The sequence below is a fragment of the Protopterus annectens genome, chromosome 4.part1 (assembly GCF_019279795.1).
Source record: "Protopterus annectens isolate FY-2018-M chromosome 4.part1, PAN1.0, whole genome shotgun sequence".
NCBI classification, from domain to species: domain Eukaryota; kingdom Metazoa; phylum Chordata; order Ceratodontiformes; family Protopteridae; genus Protopterus; species Protopterus annectens.
In genome coordinates this window covers 820,581,353-820,606,737 of record NC_056734.1, presented here as the reverse complement: position 1 = coordinate 820,606,737, position 25,385 = coordinate 820,581,353, and the positions used below count along the sequence as shown (strand labels likewise).

The window sequence follows — 25,385 nt, the reverse complement described above, 5'->3', positions numbered from 1 at the left end:
GTCCTGGTTTTATGTATAGGAAAAATAAAATCTAAAAGGATCCTATGCATAGATCATGACACAAGTAAGATTAATTTTCATTGACAGAGGTAATGTCAGGAGAAAGGGGAACATATCCTGTAGAAGGTGTAACTACTGTGGATACATATCCAGGGAACAAGATTTTATACATCCAGTGTTAGACTTCTCCTTTAGCCCTAGGTTCTATGCAGACTGTAATACCGGGCTAGTTTATTTAGCTAAATGCCACACATGTACAGCATTTTACGTGAGGCATGACTAAAAGAAGTTTTAAACAACGTATTTATGACCATGTATATGACATAAGGAAAAAGAATATGCTGAATGCCTTGGCTAAACATATTTCTAGCCATAATGACCATGGCTTTGAGTTTAGAGTACTTCAGATTGTACTACCTGGGCAGAGGAAAGGTGACTATTTGAGTTACCTGGAACAAAAAGAACTGGAGTGGATATTTAGACTAAGAGCTCATTATCCACCGGGCCTAAATACGTACATTTCTTTGCGTTCCATATTAAAGGCCCGTAGATAATAAGATATTTACATCATATATTTGGTACATATACATTTTTACATTATGAATTATGGTCTACTTTTAGATTCTATGCCATATTTTGCTGTACATGTTTTATTTTTATCTTTATATATTTATATATATATATTTACATCTATATATATACATATATTTATTGATAAGTCAGTTTATATCAAACACTCATATTGCATATTAGTTTTTCTGCTTTTGGATGATTATGCCTGCCTGGATCAAGTTAATATGAAGTTTTTATATCTCATATTTATACATATTTATCTATGTTCATATATTTTTATAGCTATTGAGTTATTAATTGTATTTATTTTATATGTACATTTTATACATTTTATATATACATATTCTTATTTGAATATATATATTTTTATTTGAATATATTTTTACTTGAATATGTATACATATATATATAACTGCACTAGATAATCTGACTTGAAAGTTTGAAGTGGTTACATTATTGTGTCTTGGTTCACAGAGGGTTAACCTTCTGTGAATAATCTCTCCTTAGTTGTTCATTGGAGGGTTTGAATTAATTGGACTATCTAAGATAATTAATTATATATAAATACAGTTGTTACTCTTTGTGTGGTGATCTGAAGAAGCGTATTGTTACGCGAAAGCGCTCATCCCTGTGTTTCATCTAATAAATATCATCGTGTTTTAATATTCTGGATTTCATCATTGTCTCCTGCCTCTGCGTTGGAACTGAACGTGTTTTTTCTACTACTATGTAGCTCTTCTTCTAAGAAAGGCCGCTCATACAGTCATCTTTAGCATTAGTTGTTATTTCTACCTTATTTATCTTTTTCTTGTTATTTTCTTTTATACAACTGATGCATAGAACTTTTTTCTTATTTTAGAATTCCTATATTTTGATTCAGCATGAAAATCATCAGTGTTATCTTGTTTCTTAGTAAACACTAGCCTCTCATTTGGCTTTCCTTCTTTGGGTTGCTCTTCCTGAGTGTTCATTATGTTCACACTTTCTTTTTTTTCCTTATGTTGCTTTCTCTCTGCAAAGGGTACCCGAGAACAACATTTCTCTTCAGTTTTACTTTTTCCTATTTGCAGATACCTGTTTCCTGTATTCTTCCCTTACTTGAGTTGTCTGACTTACACGGACATAAATGGATTCACAAATCTGAGAGATATTAGTTAATTCATTTTTTCTATACTAGTTACATATTTGTTTATCGATAAGTGTGTCTTCCTCAACACTCACCTACTGCTTAGAGTTCTCCATTTTCAAGCTTTCTTAATTTGACAGACAGTTTAGCAGTTCCATATTTCTTCATCTCTTTACACTCACTGCCTGCCAACCATCAGACCCTCTGTAGTCAGCAGGCTTAGGTGTCCCAGTTACTAGGGTGAGAGCCTACCGAAAGGGGTCATCACCAAGGAAGCCATGAGGGTGGTTTGGGTTTTCTGATTTTTTAACCTGATAGCCATGTGCTTACTCATTCTTGTTCAATGGGCTGACATACACTACACCTTTACGATCCATACCACCCCTCCATCTGAAGAGATTAGCTGACCCTGCTCCTTTTGTAGACTAGAACCTTCATGTGATCCACAGACCCCATTGGGGATTCTTCCATGAATAGTGTAAACAGAAGCACATAGCCCGCCCCTCACCCAAACACATGTGACCAGGTGTAACCCCCATCATTTCTTTCCTCCTCCTACCAGCTATAGCAATGACTTGCGGCTCTAATAAAACTTCGATAGCATTAATTGTAGTTAGGACTTTAGCCTTCTATGACAACAGATCTGATTTATGTGGAATACACTCTTTCAGTGAGTGAATCCTTCTCTCCAGCTGCTTTAGTGACTTCTCTGTTTTTCAACACTTTCTTTTTTTTCCCCACAAACTCTGCAGTATTTTACTGTATAACTCTCTGTCCTTTAGAGGCTGTGTTACTGCAGATTACTCTGCCATAGGTGTTTGTTGATAGTTGATATATTTCTTGAAAATTTTTTTTTTTTTTGAAAATGCCCTTTTGTAGCCTCAGCTAAATGTTTGTATCTCTGGGACTTTCTAACACTCTTTCTTGATCTTTGTTAGATTGGTATGCTTTTATGAACATGTCTGATGGTCACTCCTCCCATTTTCTAGGTTACGTAGAGGTGTACCTGTATGCTGATTTATTTGCTAGTTTCACTTCCTGCAATGATGAGGTAGTATCTCAAAATTAATACTTTTTCCCATTGCCTCCATAGGTTAATAGGTTCATAGGTTGGTACTAGACTATCAGTCCTAGGGCCTATACAAGCCTAGCCATAACAATTCCCCTGGCTATTTCTTCCCAAACTATTTCCTTCCCTAAATCCTTAAGGTGAGGACAAGCTTTCCTATTATAACATCATGTGCTAAATTAGGAACTACAGCAAAAGGATGACGCATCCTTCCAAACACAGTTTGTATTAGTAATTGACTAACGGGATACTGTTTTCGTCTCTGTGAATAGAGACTATTTCAGCTGTGTTTTTAGTAAGGGTATACTTTTTATCCACATATTGTAAATTTATAAGTGATAATATGGTACCTGAATCTAATAGTACATGTAGTTTCCTGCCATCAATCAAGACATTGCACTTAATTCATTATGATTTAGTACAATAGCAAAAAGATTAATCTAATATTCTTGCAGACAACTTGTTCCATTCTACAGGCTTAGCATCACTAATAGCAGGCTTTCCAATGGTTATAGTTCTCAAAGGTTGACAATGTTATCATTACTATTATAGAATTTAGCTATGTGTCCCCTTTTCCATGTTTAAAACATACAATGTTTGTAACTAATGCTTTCTGTTTGTTATCGGAATTTGATATATGTTTTGCTATTGATCCAGACTACTCAGTTTTAAGTACAGCTTCTTTGCATAACAATTTCTCTGCCACTACAATAACATTTTCAACATCCTTAGGGCCACTTTCAATAACCCACTTTTGTAAAGTTGCAGGCAAAGCCCTTTTAAATATATCAAAGACAAAGATTGCTATCATTTCAGTTTTACTATATTGACCCTCAGGATGTAGTCCAATTTTAAGTAAATATTTTAGATCCTAAAACTGTGATCTTATCATTTTGTTAGGAGAAAATATCCAGCTGTGAAACTTTTGATCTTGTCTCGCATAACACCAACCTGAGATGGCTATACTCTTATACTTTTTTTGTTTTTACTGTTTCATTCTCCTGATACCCCTTAACTTATTTGATAAAGAATCATGGAGAAAGCCAAATATAATGGAAGGCTAAAGGACCAAAATCAGGGAGCAATTTTAAATATTGCTCTTATGAACTTAGAAAGTTGCTAGAATAACATGACTTTTGGCATAAAAGGTACACTAAAAGTGCTCACTGCACCCACCAATGTGGTGGAATATTAAGGCACCAAAAGTCAAAGGATTATAAAAAATGTGCAGGTTTTATATCATGATGTAAACAAAACACAGTAGTGCAGACTCTTATACAACCAAGTGCACAAAAATAACTTTCTGAACGAAAGGAGAACATGAAGAGTACCTTTTTTTCAAAATTCCTACAGCTTCCGCAGGCCTAGAATCCACATAAAGAAGTGAACCTAGTGTTAACTTCACAAAATTGTGATAAACAAAAAGAATGACAGCTAAGCAAATGTTGTAAATAAAACAATGAGAACAACTGTATACCAGTCCTTATTTCAGATTTAATATCCTTCACAAAAATGCATGCTAAAACAAACCCCTTTATTATATTGTTTCTAAGTTTATAAGACCAATATTTAAAATCTGTTTTGGGCCTTTGTACACCCATTATTTTTGGCTTTGTCCAGATTTCTTGGGCTAAGAGGTTGAGAGGTATGCTGGGAGCTGATTATTGAGATGATTCACCTCTCACATGCCCTAAGTTTGTGCAATGTTTTGAAAAGTTGTCTCTCTGCTGAGGAAACCTGTTAGAGGTTTCTTTAAGCCTGCTGTATGCGCTGCTATGAGCTTCAGATTGTGCTAAATGCGTTCCAGATCAGCCCTCTCCTGCTTTTTTAATATTATTCTGGATGACTCTGTCTTAATGAAGGGGCTGCTTTAACATTTAACATTTGCAGCACCAAGGTCTGGGATTGGTCTTTGGGTACTTTGGTGACTGACTTGTGATGCTTGTTTTTTGGGAGATATCAGAATACATGTACCCTCTCTACAGAACTAGTGAAGGACTTAAAAGTTCTTACTGGATTCTAATGCTGCCTCATTCATTTATCAAATGTTTCTGCTTACATGATCTTTATTTTCCCCCCTTTTCTCCTGCATTTTCTCAATCCTTTTTCCTTAACTTTTTTTGCTTAGAAAGCTATTTTTCTTTGATTACCTCCACATAAATTTGACAAGCATCTTTGATAGTTAAGAGGAAAGTGTTTTTAAATCTAGATAATTAAAAAAAGTAATCTCCATGGTATCCCCGAAGTCTCAAAACAACCCACTAAAATGTAGTGGGTCCAAAAACAAAACAGTGTAAGAAACTTCTCTGTGTGGAAGATTTTCAGTCCATATATTTCTAGCTAATCACTGTATATTAATCAGATCAGACAACAGTAGTAGAAGCAGCAAACTTAAACTCGTCTTAAGTCAAAACAAACCAAAACAAAAAATAATAATAGAAAATATATAATTGTACAGAATTACTAAGTATGCAAATGTAATCCAAGCAAGGCAGGCAGTCTGTTTCCAGTCCAAAATCCTTTATTAAGTACACAGACAAACAATCCAAGTAAAACAAAAATAGAGTAATAATTTCCTCACAAGTTATATATACTTTTTATCAGGCATGGGAGTGGTTTATTATGCTGTAAAACAAAGTGTTATGTTATTGGTACGCATGTTAAATTCACATCCCTTCCCCCATCAGTGTGACATTCGAGCTGGTCCTGCCCTGCTTAGTAGCTGTCATAATAATATACTTTAAAATTTATAATGATGTGGTACCTCTTATTTAACAAGATTATTAAGTAGATTATTAAGTCTGTGATTTTATCCAAGACATTATGCTACATGGCTAGAAATATATCAACCTTAGTTCATTTGGCAATCAAAAATTTATATATAAATATATACATATACATTTTGCATGTAAAAATCAATTTCTATTTTCATAACCTATTGTTAACAAATATTGCTTTCGTCCTTCTAGACTTCTTCAGGTCTGTGTACAAGAACCCTAAAAACAATGTATAAAAATATACATATAATTGTATGATTAGTTAGTATTGTTATTACACATCATTTTGAATAAAGTGGAAAAAATAACCAGGAAAAATAAAAATAAGAAAAAATTTATGTATGATGATGGAAACAAAATATACACTTAAATTACAACTGATTTAAAATGGTATTTTAAACCAACTGGTAGAATAAAATAAAATAAAATACAATTAGTCATGTAAACAATGTGGCAGTTTTCTAAGTTCCAGTGCACTTTTAATTGAACAGTAGTAGTTTAGTCCAGGCTTCCTAAAAGAGTTCAGCTTTAATTGCCACATGAGTTCATGTTTCTCCAGAATATTCGGGATGTCTCCTTCAAGCTCACCCATGTCTATGCGATCCAGGATCTGGAACTTAAAACCTGTTTGTCTTTTATGAAGAGAAAGGTGTTTGGCTAGAGCATTATTTTTACATCCAGAGCGGATTTCTGGCAGATGACATGAAATCCTACACTTGAGTTTATTTACAGTCTTGCCCACATAGAATGCATCACGTTCATTGCACTGTTGTTGTGTCTTGTGTCTTTCGGCTTTTACCATTTAGGGGTTGACACAGTGGAACACCGGTCCGCTAATGATTGGCAGTAGATTTTACATGCCGAGTTGCTAGCCCTGACACACAACCTTCAACGAAGGTACGTCCATTCACGCATGTCTCCACACAGAAGACGCTCTAGCTGAGAATCGAACAGGACATCGTCTTACTGTGAGGTGACAATGTTACCGCAGCACCACCACCGCAGTACATTCATTGCACTATGCCCTGTAAATTACTTTTGTAGTTTACAGTCACCCCCTGCACTGGTTTTAATGACTTTCTTTAAATAAGGGCAATAAAAACTATCACCTTGCTGTATAAATATACAAAATGTACAATTAGTTTCACATCTTTTAGTGCTTTTCTCAAATGGTCTAGGTTTAAATTCAACAAAACGTCTAATGTTCCTGGCCTTCCTATAAACAAATGATGGGGCTTCACCTAAGATGTTAATCAGAAAAGGGTTTCCTGTGACAATGTCCCAGTTTTCTTCAATAATATTTTTGATACTGTGATAATCCAAAGTGTATGTGAGAGTGCAGCTATTTTTGCATTTGTTATTCTCTATGGAATTACTTAACATTTTTCTACTGAGGAGGTTGAGTGAAGGTGCTTCAGTCCTTTTCATTTCTATAATCTGTTCCAGGATGTTTTCTAACATCAGACTTTCATAGCCTCTCACTAGAAAATCATTCTCTAAGTTGTTCAGGTTTCTCAAAAATGGTTCCATCTCTGTGGTAATTCTAGCTAGTCTATAGCCTTGGGACTTTACTACATTATACTTGTTTTTTGTAGGATGTAGACTTTTACTGTGGAGTAACAAGTTAACCCCTCGTTGGTTTTCTGAATAGATCAGTGTTGATTCTGTTATTGTTGGTGTCATTGGAAATCTGCATATCTAAGAAAGTGGTTGAAGTACAGCTATGGGAAGTGGTAAACTTCAGGAAGAGGGTTGTTTGATTGAGGTAAGTGATAAAATCTCCAAGCTGCAAGGTGTCGCCTTCCCACACAATAAAGATGTCATCAATAAAACATAAATAGCATGTGATATGCTGCATGTAGTCTGTGTTGTTTAACACAAAGTCCTCCTCTCATTTGCCCAGGGCTATGTTAGCTATGCTGGGAGCCATGGCAGCCCCCATTGCTATACCAGTTTTTTGTTTGTAGTGTTTGCCATTGAAAGTAAAGAAATTGAAGTCCAGTACAAGATTAATGAGCTTGCTTAACTTTTGCAGTTGTTCCTCTGTACCCTGATTATCTTTCTTAAAAGACTCTATAGTTGCTGTTTTACAATAATTGTGAGGGAGCACTGTGTACAAGGATTCTACATCAAAAGTTAATAAAATACTGTCAGCTTTAACTGTAATGTTTTTTATTTTCCTCAGAAAATCCATTGAACCTCTTATGTATGACTTATTCTTTTCTGTTAGAGGTTTCAGCACGTAATCAAGGTAAATGGCTGTGGCTTCAGTAAGAGAACCTCCACTTGCTACCACCGGTCTATAAGGTGGGTCTTCTCTGTTCTTGTGTGGCTTTGTTATTCCAAAAAAGTAAGGTAAACTTGGGCATGGGCTCCATAAATAATTATAAAGATTTTCAGTAATAATTTTTTCTTCCCATAATGTCGTGAGATTAGTGTTCCATAAATCATATGCTCTTTTTATGTCATTCATGGTAAATAACTCATAAAATCTGTTATCCTCCAGCATGTTCTCTATCTTTTGGTTGTAGCTAGTGTTATCAGTCACAAGTATACTTCCTCCCTTGTCTGCCTTCACTACACTCATGGATTTATCATTGCCTAGCTCAAGCAATGCTTTTCTTTCTCCCTGTGTTAAGTTATAAAGTTTTTTCTTAGGAGGTTTTTTAAGTAGTTTCCTGATATCCATCTCTCATTTCACTTTGAAAGCAGCTAGTGTTTGATGTAGTGGTGGACAATAGCTGCTAGGCCTTTTTATAGTTTCATCAATAGGCTTATTTTCAGTGTCATTACTTTTGCCATGAAACTGTACCCTTAAGTTGAGCTTCCTCACAAACATTTTAAGGTCTATCAGTACCTGAGCAACCTCACTCCTGCAGCTTGTTACAAAAGTAAGTCCTTTGGACAACACACTTTTTTCCTCTTCAGTCAGTGCTTTAACAGAGTGGTTCCAGATAAGTGGAACACCTGTTATTGTGGCACCTGTTATTGTGGCTGGTTCCTCCGTCTGAGCCTGGGACCTGGGTTGTAGTCGGGTTCCAGTTGGCATTGCCCAGATATTGTATTTCCCTCACCCCTGTCCACTGTTTGGTTCTCCTGTCTCCCTGGGAGTTCGTGGATAGAGTATGAGACATCTGGAATTCCTCCTCTGCTTTCTGGAATCTCGGTGGGTTGTAGTAGTATTCCTCGCTGTGACTGTGGTATGGGGGAACCTGGTAAGAGGGACCAGCTCTGGGGCTCTGGTGGTGGTTGTCGTTCTTGTTCTGGTACTGGTGTTGGCTTTGGTATTGGTGTGGTGGTTGATGTCTGTGCTGTTGATATTGGTCTTCCTAAAGAAACTGGTCTCTGTGAAGGTGGTGCTGCTCCTGGTAGCTGGATTGTCTGTGGTCCCGGTTGTCCTGGTAGTCCGGTAATTCATCCTGTAGAACTCTCTGTTGGTTGTGGTTGCTGCTGTGGCTTATGTTCCTGTCCTGATCCTTCCGTGATGTCAAAGGCTCCTGTGGAGTGTTGATAGCCAGAGGGGATTGGGATTGTGGGGAATGAGATGTTAAGGGGGCAGTCTCCTGGTGGTCCTGTATTGTTCCCCTGTCTGGTTTTGTGCGAGGATCTCCCCTGGGAAAATCCCGTTGAGGTCTGCTGGCATGATTATACTTTCCCTTATATCCCCTGTAATAACTAAAACCTTGTCTATTGTTGGTTCTACTACATGCAGCATATCACATGCTATTTACGTTTTATTGATGACATCTTTATTGTGGGGGAAGGCGACACCTTGCAGCTTGGAGATTTTATCACTTACCTCAATCAAACAACCCCTTTCCTGAAGTTTATCTCTTCCCATAGCTGTACTTCAACCACTTTCTTAGATATGCAGATTTCCAAGGACACCAACAATAACAGAATCACCACTGAGCTATTCAGAAAACCAACAAGGGTTAACTTATTACTCCACAGTAAAAGTCTACATCCTACAAAAAACAAGTATAATGTAGTGAAGTCCCAAGGCTATAGACTAGCTAGAATTACCACAGAGATGGAACCATTTTTGAGAAACCTGAACAACTTAGAGAATGATTTTCTACTGAGAGGCTATGAAAGTCATGTATTAGAAAACATCCTGGAACCCGTTATAGAACTGAAAAGGACTGAAGCACCTTCACTCAACCTCCTCAGTAGAAAAATGTTAAGTAATTCCACAGAGAAAAACAAATGCAAAAATAGCTGCATCCTGACATACACTTTGGATTATCACAGTATTAAAAATATTATTGAAGAAAACAAAGACATGCAGTAGGTGGATTGGACACACTAAATTGGCACTATGTGTGAGTGTATGCATATGTGTGTACCTTCTGTGGAAGGTTGGGCGCCGGGCTGGCAACTCGACACTGTAAAACTCCACTGCCAATCATGAGCGAACAGTGATCCGCTGTGGCGACCCCTAACCGGGAAAAGCCGAAAGAAGAAGAAGATTGAAGAAAACTGGGACATTGTCGCAGGAAACCCTTTTTTTGATTAACATCTTAGGTGAAACCCCATCATTTGTTTATAGGAAGGCCAGGAACATTATAAGTTTTGTTGAATTTAAACCTAGACCATATGAGAAAAGCACTAAAAGATGTGAAACTAATTGTACATATTGTATATTTATACAGCAAGGTGATAGTTTTTATTGCCCTTATTTAAAGAAAATTATTAAAACCAGTGCAGGGGGTGACTGTAACACTACAAAAATAATTTGCAGGGCACAGTGCAATGAATGTGATGCATTCTATGTGGGCAAGACTGTAAATAAACTCAAGCGTAGGATTTCATGTCATCTGTCAGAAATCCGCTCTGGGTGTAAAAAAATGCACTAGAAAAACACCTTTCTCTTCATAAAAGACACACAGGTTTTAAGTTCCAGATCCTGGATCACATAGACATGGGTGAGCTTGAAGGAGACATCCCAAATATTCTGGAGAAACATGAACTCATGTGGCAATTAAAGCTGAACTCTTTTAGGAAGCCTGGACTAAACTACTGCTGTTCAATTAAAAGTGCATTGGAACTTAAAAAAATTGCCACATTATTTACATGACTAATTGTATTTTATTTTATTCTACCAGTTGGTTTAAAATACCATTTTAAATCAGTTGTAATTTAAGTGTATATTTTGTTTCCATCATCATACATACATTTTTTCTTATTTTTATTTTTTTCTTTCTGGTTATTTTTTCCACTTTATTCAAAATGATGTGTAATAACAATACTAACTAATTATACAATTATATATATATATTTTTATCCATTGTTTTTTAGGGTTCTTGTACACAGACCTGAAGAAGTCTAGAAGAATGAAAGCGATCTTTGTTAACAATAGGTTATGAAAATAGAAATTGATTTTTACATGCAAAATGTATATGTATATATTTATATATATATTTTTGATTGCCAAATGAACTAAGGTTGATATATTTCCAGCCATGTAGTATAATGTCTTGGATAAAATCAGACTTAATAATCTACTTAATAATCTGGTTAAATAAGAGGTACCACATCATTATAAATTTTAGTTAAAGTACATAAGGGTTATATATTATAATGACAGCTACTAAGCAGGACAGGACCAGCTCGAATGTCACACTGATAGGGGAAGGGATGTGAATTTAACATGTGTACCAATAACACTTTGTTTTACAGCACAATACACCACTCCCATGCCTGATAAAAAGTATATATATATTTAGAAAGCTTGTGAAGAAATTATTACTCTATTTTTGTTTTACTTGGATTGCTTGTCTGTGTACTTAATGAAGGATTTTTGACTAGAAACAGACTGCCTGCCTTGCTTGGATTACATTCGGATACTTAGTAATGCTGTACAATTATATGTTTTCTATTTTTATTTTTTGTTTTGGTTTGTTTTGACTTGACAAGTTTAAGTTCGCTACTTCTACTACTATTGTCTGATCTGATTAATATACAGTGATTAACTAGAAATATATGGACTGAAAATCTTCCACACAGTGAAGTTTCTTACACTGTTTGTTTTAAATCTAGATAATTCAAACTGATTTCATAAGGACTATGATTTATAATCTGGCCCTAAAAATGAACAAGCACTAGGTGTGGTAACCTTAGGTTTTACTTGTGTATCATAAGTAAACTTCTGTTAAATGTAGAAGAAGAAAATATAACCCTATCTCCTTCAACACCCAGGAGAAGGTTTTTTTATCTACAGTAAACAAAATTCCATTAAAAAATCATTGGTGACTGCTAGCATAAGACATTGCATAATTAAATTTCTTCAATGCAAATGTAGGGGACCAACAGTACTAATATAGTCAGAAGAACTGAACTGAGCATGTGATAATACCAGCTCTATATGGGAATATGGTTCCATCTGTATAATTACATTTTCAAGCAAAAGACCAGCATTAGTCCTCTTAGGGAAATAGGGGCAACTGAAGAAATCCACACTGGATGTGGGAAACAAAATGTTGGTAGACTCAGATATTATGATTTGCTGTTACACTGAAGGTCTTCAGAGAAGATTGTTGTGCATATTAGTCTAGCTTATAAAGTAAGGGCAAGAAATGCCCTTGGATATGAAATGATTAGGGAGCTTAAAGGGACCTGTTATACAGTTTCCTGAGAAAGTTAAGCAAATTTGAAAGAGAGGCAGTTAGAGGGATAGCAGAAGTGGATAATGAAAATAAGGCTATTTTTGGTTTATTTTTTGTCTATGAAAGTGGACTGGTCAACAGACCATTTTCAGCTATGAGCAAGACCATAAGGAACACGGAAAGAATTCCTATATATACTTAGTGTAACAATAAGCTTTAACACATATTATAGAATTATAACAAGGCAGATGTAATAAATATACAGTGGAAGTGCTTTTCTTAAGTAGAGATAGGAGAGATAGAGTAGTTTTATGTAGTGACAGAGGTAGCATGTATAAGGAAAATAAAAATGTAACTGTAAAGGAGAGGTTAGGAGAGGAGAGCAGTGGAAGGTCGTATTATAGTAAATGGGCATCAAAATAAACTGATCAGGCATTTGTCAGTCCCAAATATTAGTTTGTAGCGGTGCTGAAATGCAACACTATTTACTACACGTATGTGGTCACTGAAATGAGAAAGTGTGATATAAACATGAACCAGAAAATGTTTGACTTTCAAGCTTTTCTCCTGTGTGCATTATTGGCCCGTTTGCTCTCCGAGAGATGAAAGTGCAGTAGCACCTTTGTTTGTCTAGGGGCAAAACATACGTTCAAAAGACAGTACCAAAATGTGTGTGGAATCAGAGTTTTCTACTTAGCTCTGTTTCCCTTCTGAGCCAAATGGGTTGGACTGCCAAGGGTGTCAGCAAGGTTGTATTTTCCACTTCCAACAGCTATTCTGCCTCAATCAGCACTGAAAACAATTGCACACATTGAACTCTACTGTCCACAACTAATTCAGAATTGAGTTCACACTTTGGAGATGTGCCCTAATCTGCTCCAAGATAGAGAGTGGGGGCAGGGAATAGGACCTGCCTTGTCATTCCTTCCTTTTTCTTGTCATTATCGCCAGTGTCCAAGTTACTAACTGACCCTGGGATGTTAGAGTGGCATTCAGGACATTATTCCCCTATGCCATGGTGTTAACATAGTTAGTAGAAATGAACAGAGTAAGAGGTACTTCATGCACAGTTTGTGCAGCAGAAAAAATCCATTGCAGTAGATTCAGTTTTGTATTGTCATATGATGTTCTAGGTTGTGTAGCCGAAGCTAAAGAACAAGAAAGAAACTGACTGAAACAAAACACTGCATTCAGTTTGCAACTACCAAATGATGCCCTCCTTTGAGTATCTGGAGAATGATCCTGGCACACTAGATTTTGTTTTAAATTATCACAGTGCTCTACTTTGTGTGGCAGAAAAGATTATTTGCAGTAAACTGGATTCAGTTTTTTACAGCTAGAAGATGATTTACTTTATATGGCTGTATGAGTGCTGTGATAAAGTGACTGCCAATACTCCAGTGGCTTAAATTAACTTTGTTAACTTTAAGAAGAAAAGAGGAACTGGATAAGGATTACCTAAAAAAAATATTTAGCTGGGTAAATAAAAGCAAAGGAAGACTGGGTCAATTGAAGAAAAAAATATTTTCAGGACAGTGTATTTAAAGGCATGATAACAGTGGAAGAACAAAAGATCAGCAGTACATTAGATTCAGTTTTGTACTGCCACATAAGGATCTACTTTGCATACTTAAAGCAGAGTTGTATCACTTAGCATAGCAGCTTTACTGCTCAATGCACTAATGGAAAGCAATAATTCTGCTGTGGTTACCACTACAGTACTGTCAAAGAAACACTGTTACTTTTTACACAGTTATTCTGCCACACACATAAAAAATTAATATTGCTATTATCTGTCTGTTAATCGGATTGATCTTTTGTCATTTGCAAAGTATTCTTCTCCTCTGCTGCTGAAGCAATGTGTTATTCTTGTGCATTCAAGCAAACCTACAGAAAAAATAGTTACTGCTATTATTTCTTCCAGTAAAAGTGAACCCAAAAACGAATACAGGTTACTGTAGATATATAAGCATTAAAGTTTAGTCTTTTTTATGGAATTATTTAAAGAGGGGGACCAAGGTTAGCTCAGAGGATAAAGAATTATTTTCTGCCACCAAAACACTATCAAAAAGACAGTGATAAAGCTCTCTCAATAAAAGAAGGATGGGAAAAACAGGGAAGAAACATATTAGGAGATCTAGAATGATACAAACTGTGGAACATGAATGAGTGGAAATATATAAATATAAAGGAATGGCTAAATGAAATGTTAAAATTAAAATCAGAATTAATGTTAAAAATTAATATTGATAAGTAGCAGGTGGAAGAGGGGGGATCATCTACAATGTTTTCCAATGCTAAGCATCTCTAGTACCCCTTGTGTTTTTTGGCTTGCTGTAACCTTTCCACCCACCCTGCTCCATGTATCTGACCTAATCCATGTTATGCTGTTTCCTAAGGTACTACTATTAGGACAGCATTTGATAAAACTATTATCCCAGATCAATGCCTGCAAAGGTGTATGTGCTATCAGAAGGTGACTTTCTGACAGGACAAAAGAGAAGGAAAGAGGAGAAATATTAGAATGATTTTTTTTGTTTTTATTTTATCTAGTCTATAATAAGAAGGTAGTGTAGGCTGTGTGTGGGAAAGCCATGTTGGCAGTTAGCTAGGCAGTTAGAAGTTTAGTAGGGTGTAGGTGGTTAAGCAATTGTTTGTGATTTCTCCATTTTTTTTTGAGGGATATAGTAAAGCAGCAGGGGAAGTTTAGAATACTCCAGAGAGTCACCTCTCTATTAATCAATACAGAGATGGGGTAGGCTATTGTTTTTGCACTTAGTTGGAGGTATTCTGCTGGTAGGCTTTGTGTTCTTATAAAGTATTATTGTCTGGTTGTGTTTGAGAGCCATTTATTTGTCTTAGCTTTCTTCAATTGATTGCTAAGGGGGCATGGTGTTCAAGGATGTTGAGAGAAAAATATATTGAAATGGTTAACAGCATCATCTATAGGGAGAGTTTTAAGAGGTGACCAGTTCACTTGCATAAGTTCATTCTGAAACAGATTAAGATCAGTCAAGTATGGTTTCTTTATTATTACATTTGTTTGTTCTTGTTGGGGAGGTTATGTTTTGTGTGAAGCCATGGAGGTTAATAAGGTTAGATGTTCTCTTACTAGTTCCCAGATATTTGGTGGCATTATTTACTGAACATACAGGTATTGTACATGGACTCTAAATAAAAAAGTTGAAGGACTTACCATAGCATTAGTTGTATGCAGTGTAAGAGGTCTTCTTCAAAAGCCAAAGTTGTACTTTGCACAGTCTGAAGGCTAAGCTGTTTGTATTATTATGGAAATTATTTTTTCTAGGTATGTAAAATAAAAGCAGTATAGTTAAATATGACTTAAATGTCAAATATATGCTATTTAAATATACTAAAATATATGTAAAAACTTGAGCTTATCTTGCTTTTCACATTTGCTATGAAAACATTCACCGCACTTTTTTTGTAACAATTATATATTATTACTGGTTTATTTGTTAGCGCAGAGAAGATGAAATTATTTAAAGCTGCGGAAAAGCAGAACTACTGTTTTCAAGAGAAACTATGATATTTAATTTAATTTTAATATATCAAAATCAAAGGAACAGTATTATCATTAGGATGCAATCTATGTGCTCTACATATTTTAGTACTACCTAACAAAGATTTCATTGTTTTAGAACAAGTTTATTAACATTTTAATGGCAGAATATTATACACTGGCAATGCCCTCATTTTACTAGCAACAGAATTTATTGGGTGCAGTGGCTGAAAGCTGTTCTTATTTATGAAACCACACTTCAAAGAATATAATGAAATTTCATAGATAAAGTATTCCTATTAAAATGCTTTTCTGCAGAAGATGTTTCCCCCTGCATCCCTCAACATGGTACTTCACCCAGCCCATCAATAACTTAACACAGATACTCCAAAGTCACTTAACCTTGGAGAAAAGTGAATAATTTTATTTGCTGACAGGTACAACTATTCCCTTTGCTGAAAAGTATTATGGACTGACAACATTATCTATATAGTTTGTGGGGGAGTAGGGGTGTAAGGGGGTTGGATGCAAAACACTACCATTTGGCTTGCATTTCTGTAGTTTTTGTTAAACAATCCCTTTGTTCACATTTTAGTGTTTTTACTTATTTATTCATACAGAAATTTGTTGTTATAACATTTTTATATTTTGGATTTCACTATATACCTTGTAATACTCTGTCAGTCATGCATTAATTAGAAAGTCTGTCAGTTGTGCATTAATTAGGAAGTCTTATGTTAGCATATCCCACATGTGATATGCTACAATGTACCATATGTGAAGTATTAAACATATTATGTGTGGATGTTAGCATGTTCCATATAGGATATGATACCCCATTCCATGTATTTTATGTTAGTCTTTCATATAAACAGGCTTAAGTGGACTAACCTGGACAGCAAAAACATTGTGATAAATATTATGTTTGATATATATGATATGTTAGTACATTTTATGAGTGATATGTTAGCATAATGTTTTGTGTATGACTTGTTGCATGCCTACGAGTTATGTTACCATGTTTATGTATGAGATTATCAGCATGTCTCACATAGTATGCGTTCTTGAAAGTTGAGATGCTGGCATGTCCCATGTAGTATACTAGTATTACTTAAGCATGATACATAGTGTATTTAATGTCTGAGGTGTTGACATTTTCCAGTAGTGATATGTTTGCATGTTCTATGAGAGAGGTGAAATATTATTATATTCTACATATGATATGTTAGCAAGCCCAATGTACAATAAGCTACAGTGTTCCACATATGAAATGTTCACGTCTTCAACACTGAAGTCCTATGTGTGATTTATTAAGGATAATATTTGAGATGTTATAATATTCTACATGTGATAGCTTCGATCGTCTACATGTGACATTTTAGCATGTTCCATGTATGGTATGTATCAGTATGCCTATTTGTGATTCAAACATACTCCACATTTGAGATGTTAACATGTTCCACATATGAGATGTTACATATCCCATGTGATATGTTAATATGCAGCATAAGTGATAAGCTAGTATGTTCCATGTGTGAGATGTAAGTATATTCCACATATGACATGAAAATGCAGAAGTGCAGCTGTCTCAATCAACCCCCTGTGCGGGTACCATGAACCAGTGCCCTCTGCCGGTACCATTAGCCAGCACTACACCTCCTCAGCTTTTCAAGTGAAGAGCAAAAAAGCACTTTACTTCAGCTGCTACAGTTCTGACCACACAAAGTGCTGCAGTGCTCAGATTTGACTACAAATGCAATACCAGCTTTTAAAGCACTTTGCACCTGGGGCAGTTGCTCCTCTCACCCCACCCTAGATATGCTACTATTAAAATGTCCTACTCGTGACATGTTCAATGTATGGAATGTTAGTATAGCCTATGTGTGATGTGTTAGAGTGCCCCATGTGTAAAGTGTACTCCACATGTGGTATATGTTAATATGGCATGTTAAACATGCTCCATGCATGAACAAGATCCCATATTGCATGTGTATTATGTTAGCATGCTCAGTATATATATATATATATATATATATATATATATATATATATATATATATGTCAGCTAGTCCCATGTGTGACATGACTTTATCTCTCGTGTGAAATGTCAGTATATGCCACATGTCATACACTAGTTTTCTGTGGGATGCTAACATGTCACATATATAGTGCTAGCAATCATTTCATATGATATCAGGATGCTGCATGTGTGGCACTAATACCTACCCCAACTGATATTTGTATTACTCATGAGCACTGTTTTATATGCATAAGACATATGCCATTACATGGCTACCGTTAGTTTGAAGTAACTGTCTATGCTTTTAGACTCCTATAGAAGAGAACCAGGTGTGAAATCCGGAGCTCCACTTTACCTCCACCCACTGCCAAGAAAAGACAACTATATTTGAGATATTTGATCTTAACTTTAAGCCATCCTTCAGATGAGCCAGGCTTATTTTTCTTTTAACTAAGCAGATTTTCTTAACTTTTGCAGCTGTAAAGGCTGCAGACTTCAACACTATAGTAAATAAGTCAGATCTATATCTACTTCTTCTGTAAACCTCAAAAAACTGTGCATTATTTATGACACAAACTTTGTACTTTACATTGCAGAGATGACAAGTACTATCTCCAAAGAACTGTTTGAATATCCTCCTTTTGGTTTGTGGTATTGTACAAGGTCTAGTGTCATACTCTGTTCCCATTATGATCTCAGGAATCCAAAATGTGAAAGTACTAAATATTATGCGAGATGGAACAGTATAAATATTTGGTTAGCAGTATAACTTACAGTAGTGTCCGGTAGGTCCTTTCTTGATATGTTTGATTCGATACGTAGATAACATACACTTCAAAGTGCTTGGTAGCATATTCATAAACAATATCACACACATCTGATATTATAATATTTTCCTCCAGCCTTTGTTCTAGATCCAGTAGAAATCTGAAAAAAGAAAGAGAGCTGCAATGATAAAGCTTTATACTCTCTACAAATGACTGAACAGACAATTTAAGAGGATCCTCACCAGTGTCACCTAACCCGTCTCAACAAAGCATCATAACATGTACCAGTCATAAGAAACAAGAGATTCATGCTGTTTGAGTTTGATGGTTACACGCATGCAAATCATTTTAAATGTTAGTACTAGTCTAGTGACAAGACTGCCATTATAACTTTACTTTTCTGAGTCACAGGAAAACAATAAGACAAAAATTTGAGCTCATCTTAGCTACAAAAATAATGAGTCTTTGGGAGAGTTGTAAGACTTGTGCTTAAAGCACAAGCACTTTATAAGCCTTGGCTGTGCAGTAGTAGTTGTCAAACTCAGTCTCTTAAAAGTCTTCTTGCACTTATAAAACAGAATATTTGTATAACTTATTTATATAATTTGATATTTTTGGTGTGTCTTATTTTTTTGAAGAAGCATCTTTATTGATTTATCACATATGACATAGGCAACCATACATTTATATATATTAAAACAAACCACTTTGACATATTTTCAGTTACAAACATTATACATCACTTATAATCTTCTATACAGTCATTTTCAGTCAACTATTACATTGCTCATTCAGTTTCTGCTTTCCCTTAAACCTCATTCCTTCTTCAAAATATTTTACATGTATAGTTCTCACAATTCACAATACATTTTTCTATGTGATTTGCTCCTACCCATTCTAAAGATCTGCACAACTAGTGAAACTATACAGTCTACAAGAGGACCCACCAAGGAAGCTGGTGAGTTGAGCAAAAAAGGCTCATGTGGGGTTTCCTTCTCAAGAAAGTGTAGGCTAGTCAGCAATTATCTTCCTGTTTGTGAATGTTGTGGATGCTGGGGAAGCCTTCTCATCTATGTTACTATCCTGGGGAGACTCTGTAGGGGAACCCATGTGTTTCCTTCTACACCTCCTTTTCCTGTGAGTACTCAGGGGAAATTATTTGAGTGTGGAGATAAGGAATTTGCACCAGATACAATTGACCTATCCTTGTGCCTTTCCACTTCCCTGGCCCTTTGAGGGTGATGATGACTAAGCTGAGATGTTCGATCAAACAGCATCTAGGTGCAGAGCTGATGACAGAGTCCAGAGGGATCTTGACTGATCATTGAGGTTGCCTTTACATTGTGTTCCAATCCTTCATAGCTGACACTAAAACACTCAGTACTGATAATGCTGGCAGACTGCTAAACATCCGTGATGAAGAATTCAGTGGTGTTAAAGAAGCCTTCAGTGTCTAGGCATTCAGCAGTGATATGGTTGACAAAGACAAGGGGCTCTGAGAATATTGAGGTCAGTATCAGCACTGACCCTCCAGTGCCAAATACCTGGGCCCTAGTAACCTTGGTAACAAAATTACTGATTCAGATGAAGCCATTGGCACAGACGCAAAGGTTGGCATCAGTGCTGATGAAGTAGTCAATGGGAGAACAACCAGTTCTGAAACAATCAGTCCCAACACATGGCCCAGGGAATAAGCACACAGAAGTAAAGTGTAAGGGATGCCTTCTTGCACCTTAGAAACAGAAGGAGACGAGAGGACATTCAACTCAATCTGTGCTTTAACCAAGCACCTTCATTATCTTCTCCCAGTCAGCATGGACTGAGGGATTGTTGAGAAACCTCAAATAATGAATGGACATGAAAGATGAAGGGCTGGATTCCAAATATTTAGATAACTCCTTTTTGGCTGAAAAACTGCTGACCCTCTTCCAACCGAGAAACCATAGGACTCACTGACTGATCCTAAGAGACGACAGGAGAAGAGCCCTAAGGAGGAGAAATATTAACCTAGGGAACTTTCAAAACACAAGAGGGGGAAGATCTACCTAAATTCTTGGCATCACATGATCTCCATGGTTTTATTCTCCCATTCTAGGTTTAGGCCTTGAAGTATTAGAAGGTGATAAACCCTTTAAAATCAGTTTGTTTTACATTTCTTTTAAAATCGTAGAGCCATACCTTTCACAGATTTGACATTTAACTTCAACATGTTCTGCCTGCAAACTATTCAAAGAGTTTGTGTCCACAACTGAATGCTGAGTCCTTATCCATTGGTATAAAATGCTGTCAGGGAACAATCCCAGGTACACTAATGGCCATTCATACTCTGAGCATGAGTTTCTTCATGCAAAACATGAGGTGATCAGTCTAACTTAAAGCATGACCAAGTATAATTTGAATAACATTGGCTGAATACATATCAGAAGATGGCCTTACCGGTGGCTGACTGTCATGACATCCAGGATGTTGGAAAACAGGAAGTGAGACTCTGACTGGTTGATTTTCTGACAAAGGCTTTCATTCTTCATAAAATGGGAAACAAGAAGCTCAAGGCTTTTGTTGTAAGAGGCTTCAGATGTAATCAGTTCAAACATGGCCTTGGTGGAAAAGAAATTAAATTTCAATGAACAGAATCTTAAACATGACTAGAAAGATGGCTGCTATGAAAAAAAGCACACTGTAAAATATTCTGAGGAGTTATTTTCTTGCAATGACTGAGTAAAATATGTAGCTACAAATGCAAACACAGTACACTGTTAGAAATGAGCATGTACTAACGCCAAATCCAGTGGGTGTTTTTTAGGTGGACTGCAGATTGGTGCTATGCAGATGAACAACCTTTATTATCTTAATCTTGAATCTGACAGTGCTACCTGGCCCACATCAGGGCCATGTTCATCTAGTATGGTTTGACTCATTCTCAGATTCATGTTAACAAAAATGCCAATTATAGTTTGTTACTTTAACCGTTTTAATCGATAGTGAACTTCTCTTGCTATTACTTGATACTGTATATCTTCTCATGTATACTGATGTAAACATCATATTCATTTTATTCTCTTTTTGAAAGTGGGCGGAACCTGAAATGGATCATTGTTCTACTCTTGTTAACAAATACATGCATACATGCAGAAATAAACTATCAATACTGATAGTATGGATGTGACCTTGGGGAATATATAATAAAGTTTTCTCCCCAAACAATATCCACTAATGTCAGAACTGTACCTCTACAGCTATCACCACTGTTCTTTGACAAGACAACTGGTCTCTGTTGACTAATTCCATGACCTCAAGTATCTACCAGTAAGTTAGCTACTTACTGTGTCCAGTTGTCTCTGTATGTCTTCATTCTATAGAACACAGACAGTCATTTTCTGGTTATCTAGTCACACCCTAAGCTTTTAAATACAGAATTTATACAGATACAACTGAAAGCATCCCTGGATACTGCTGATGACTCAGTTTTCAACATCTGAATACCCGCTGACCAATGTCCCAGTGCATACCAGTGGTCCAGCTTCATTCTATCCACGCACACTGGAACTTGTTTCTTTTCCTTTATCACCTTAGCTGCCCTCCTTTATTCAGCATGATCATGGCCTTATGTCTCTTAATAAGGTTCTAATCACCCTTATAATTTCCTCGCAAATGTTTTTTTTAAAGTATCACACCAAAATGTTTCTAGCAATTGCAACTGTGTTTCACAAATCAAGCCGCAGCTGGGAATATAAGCTCTCATTTGATTCAGGCATCATTTATAAAGAAATGTAAAAAAGCACAAAAAAGTAGTTAGTGACTGTAGCCTCAATATCTCTTTTTCAGCCAATAGTTTATCAGCCTTGTTCTCTAGTTCAGACTTTTTCAATGATATAGAGTATGCAGAGCACTATGCCAGATGTGACTTGGATTCCATGCTTCACTGTCTCATTTCTTTTACTGACTTGCATTCTCTAGATGATAGAGAGTTCCACTTTGATATTACAGGTGTTGTCGTTTGGAGTATAAATGCAAATCACAACACAGATGTGAAGGCTGTAGATCAGAGTTGCTTAGTTCTTTCCAGTGTTGAAGAAAGCCCATGTACTTCCATCTTGGGTATAAACATTAACAGACCTACAGCGCTCATGTGAAGGAACAAAATTACCAAGTTCCTCCTGTACTAACTTGAAGTACAAGCTAAATTCAGCAGAACTAACCATCCTTATATCTTACTTAATGACTTATTTTAGGACTAACATTTCTAGCGACTGCAGTCATTTCATTGTGTATTATGACTACACATTTCATTCACAGAAATCTAGACAAAGCCAAAAATAATGGGGGGGAGGGGTGTAAAGGCCAAACATCAGGAAAATATTTGAAATATTCCTTTTATAAACTTAGAAAGTTGTTAGAACAAGTTTTGCATTAGCATGCATTTTATGAAGGATATGAAATTTGAAGCTCAACTGTGTTCATTAATTTAGTGACTTCAATCCTCAATGATTTGCTAGAAAACCACAAATATTTATGAAGAACAGACCTAAGATATGAGGAAAAATTTGGACAGTCTGTGAAAATCTAGACAGTTGAGAGGTCTGATCATGACATAAAGCAGAACTAACATCTACTGAGCGGGAAATCCTTTCATCATGTACCACGACTCAGGTTAAGGTACTTGCATTATCTATAGGATTAGATGTATCCTTGCAAGATATAATGGCTTAGAGTAGTGTTATTGTTCACTGGCTATCTTTTTACACTGTAGTATGACTTACTTAAAGGCTGCTGAATGCAGAACTGACTTCCCTGCTGTGTAACACACCATCTGAAGACTCAGCTCTTCACTTCCTTGAGCTGATGAGGCTCTCTAATACTCTGTTGACATTTAGTAACTCACCCTGCTGAGAGTCACATATGTCTACAACAATAGGATATGTGCAAGGAAATATGCAATCCAATCTGCACCAAGGGTACATATTTAATTACTTTTATTTGTTAAATGGGTATATAGCTTACAAATACCTGGTTGGAGGTAACTTAGGATCACTGGTGTGAATGAATAAGTTGCTTATAGCCATGCAGTATGCAAACACAGGTTGTCAAAATCAAACTTAGGACTACACAATGACACCTGTGAGCTCAAATCCTTAATCCATTCTGTTCTGCTGTCATGTATTCCTCTACAAAGCATCCTGTCAGGAAAGGGAGAATACGAAAGGTCAACGGTCAGGCAAAGAAGCCCAATGAACCTTACCTCTAGTTTAGAAGGCTACTTTAAGCACTGCTCCTTGTTCCAAATGTTTTTTAAATATTACTGCTTTTTAAAAAATCTTCTCGGTGCTAACACAGGTAGCCAAAGCATGAACTATTTTCCCCCTAAACATGGGCGAAATAGAAACAACAGCCACTGAAGAAGGGAATGAGGAAGGTGTGGAGACCTGTAGGCAGAGAAGGAAGAGAACAGCAGCAGTGAAGGGGGAAGGCAATTCAAGTGCACCCCTTCCCCTAATCTATCAAATACCTTGCTTTCCTCATCAAGTGCTAGTTTCCTTGATGCAAGGATAAAACCTCATGAGACTCTGTTTCAGTCAATGGATTCCTGTCTACACGCACACACGCACACACATACGGGCGCACGTGAAACAAACACAATTGCACAATTGCAGTTGTACAGTGGACTGCCACAGAACACGCACACATCACTAACCGGAGAGGCGATTCTGTCTTCCAAGGCACCCAGCATTGCTAATGTGATGCTCCTCAGCAGATGGAAAAGAAAGCATTTACTGTCAAGCACACATGTACAAAGTAAATGCTGTAAGACAATGGTATCAACCAAACAAAAATTCTTGCACTACATTTATTCCTCACTTTCTTGAACCTCTGAATTTCAGTGTCAAAGTAGGTCAGGCCATCTCATGCCTGGTTGACGTGTGTACAATGATACTATTCTTAAGAATGGGTGATGTCAGTGGCATTGCTCGGTGCCTGTGCCAACCAGCACCAGATGTCTACATTTTCAGAGGGTCATCAAAATGGCAAACCAGGTGATCCTTAAAGTGCAGGATAAACAGGAAAATGCTGCCATCTCCCTGGCACAGCCTGCAGGAACCCTGTTTTCACCCCTCCCTGAAGTAACCATAGCCCTTCAGTAAGTCCACTCGAGCAGCAGTACAGGGTATCCATGCACACAGACACATTTGTGAATCAGAAATCATGCAAAGCAGTGCTGCACCATGGCACTGTGCATGCACAGATTCTGTATGCATGAGCATAGTGGTCACATGCCTCATGCTAAATGTCACATGAGGCACACATTTAGCTGCATGTGTGTCTTGGACGTTATCACACATTAGCATCTGTATAAGTGTTGGGGATGCAAATTGTGAACTATTGAGGGTAGTGTGAACTATGGCGGTGAGGTTCCATGGCTGTATGTAGATGCATAGGTACAGGCAAATTGGGGGCTAAGGCTGTGCATAGCAGTACCTGCAGTTGCCAACCAAAAGACCCAAACAGGGTTTGGGGAGACTGTGAGGCTGTGACTATGCTCATGCACATGCCACGACTTTGCATATACATCCATTGAACTGACATGGCCAGAGGAGGGAATCAACACCTGGAAAAGTTCTCTGGCCAGGAGAAAGATTTGCAACTTCAGGCCTCTGGGGTACAGGTATTGCAGACAAGCAGTACCAGGACCAGATATGGCATGGACTGTTGCAAAATATGAATGTTGTAGAAAAAGGGGACAGCATTAGGCATTGTGATTGATAGGTCCACAGAGAAGCAGCTGACTGAGGTCTAGGAGATTTTGGTGCCACTCACCAGCAATGGCATCCGGATCTTGAATGTAGCAGCAGGCTTGGTAGCAGTCGCTCATATGACATAAGGGGAAGCAAGTAATGTCCATTATAGTGGACTATAACATACACCA

The 25,385-nt window shown here is 36.8% G+C and overlaps 1 protein-coding gene across 1 annotated transcript in view; it reads right to left on the bottom strand.

The window, feature by feature from the left end:
- The window catches only part of NGEF (neuronal guanine nucleotide exchange factor), a 760,193-nt gene that overhangs the window by 237,786 nt on the left and 497,022 nt on the right, over positions 1–25,385 (bottom strand). Inside the window, exons 7-8 of the mRNA XM_044070587.1 lie at positions 20,900–21,060; positions 18,471–18,623 (exon numbers count right to left, since the gene is read on the bottom strand). Of these exons, the coding sequence (XP_043926522.1) occupies positions 18,471–18,623; positions 20,900–21,060 (314 nt within the window). The remainder of the gene's footprint in view (positions 1–18,470; positions 18,624–20,899; positions 21,061–25,385) is intronic.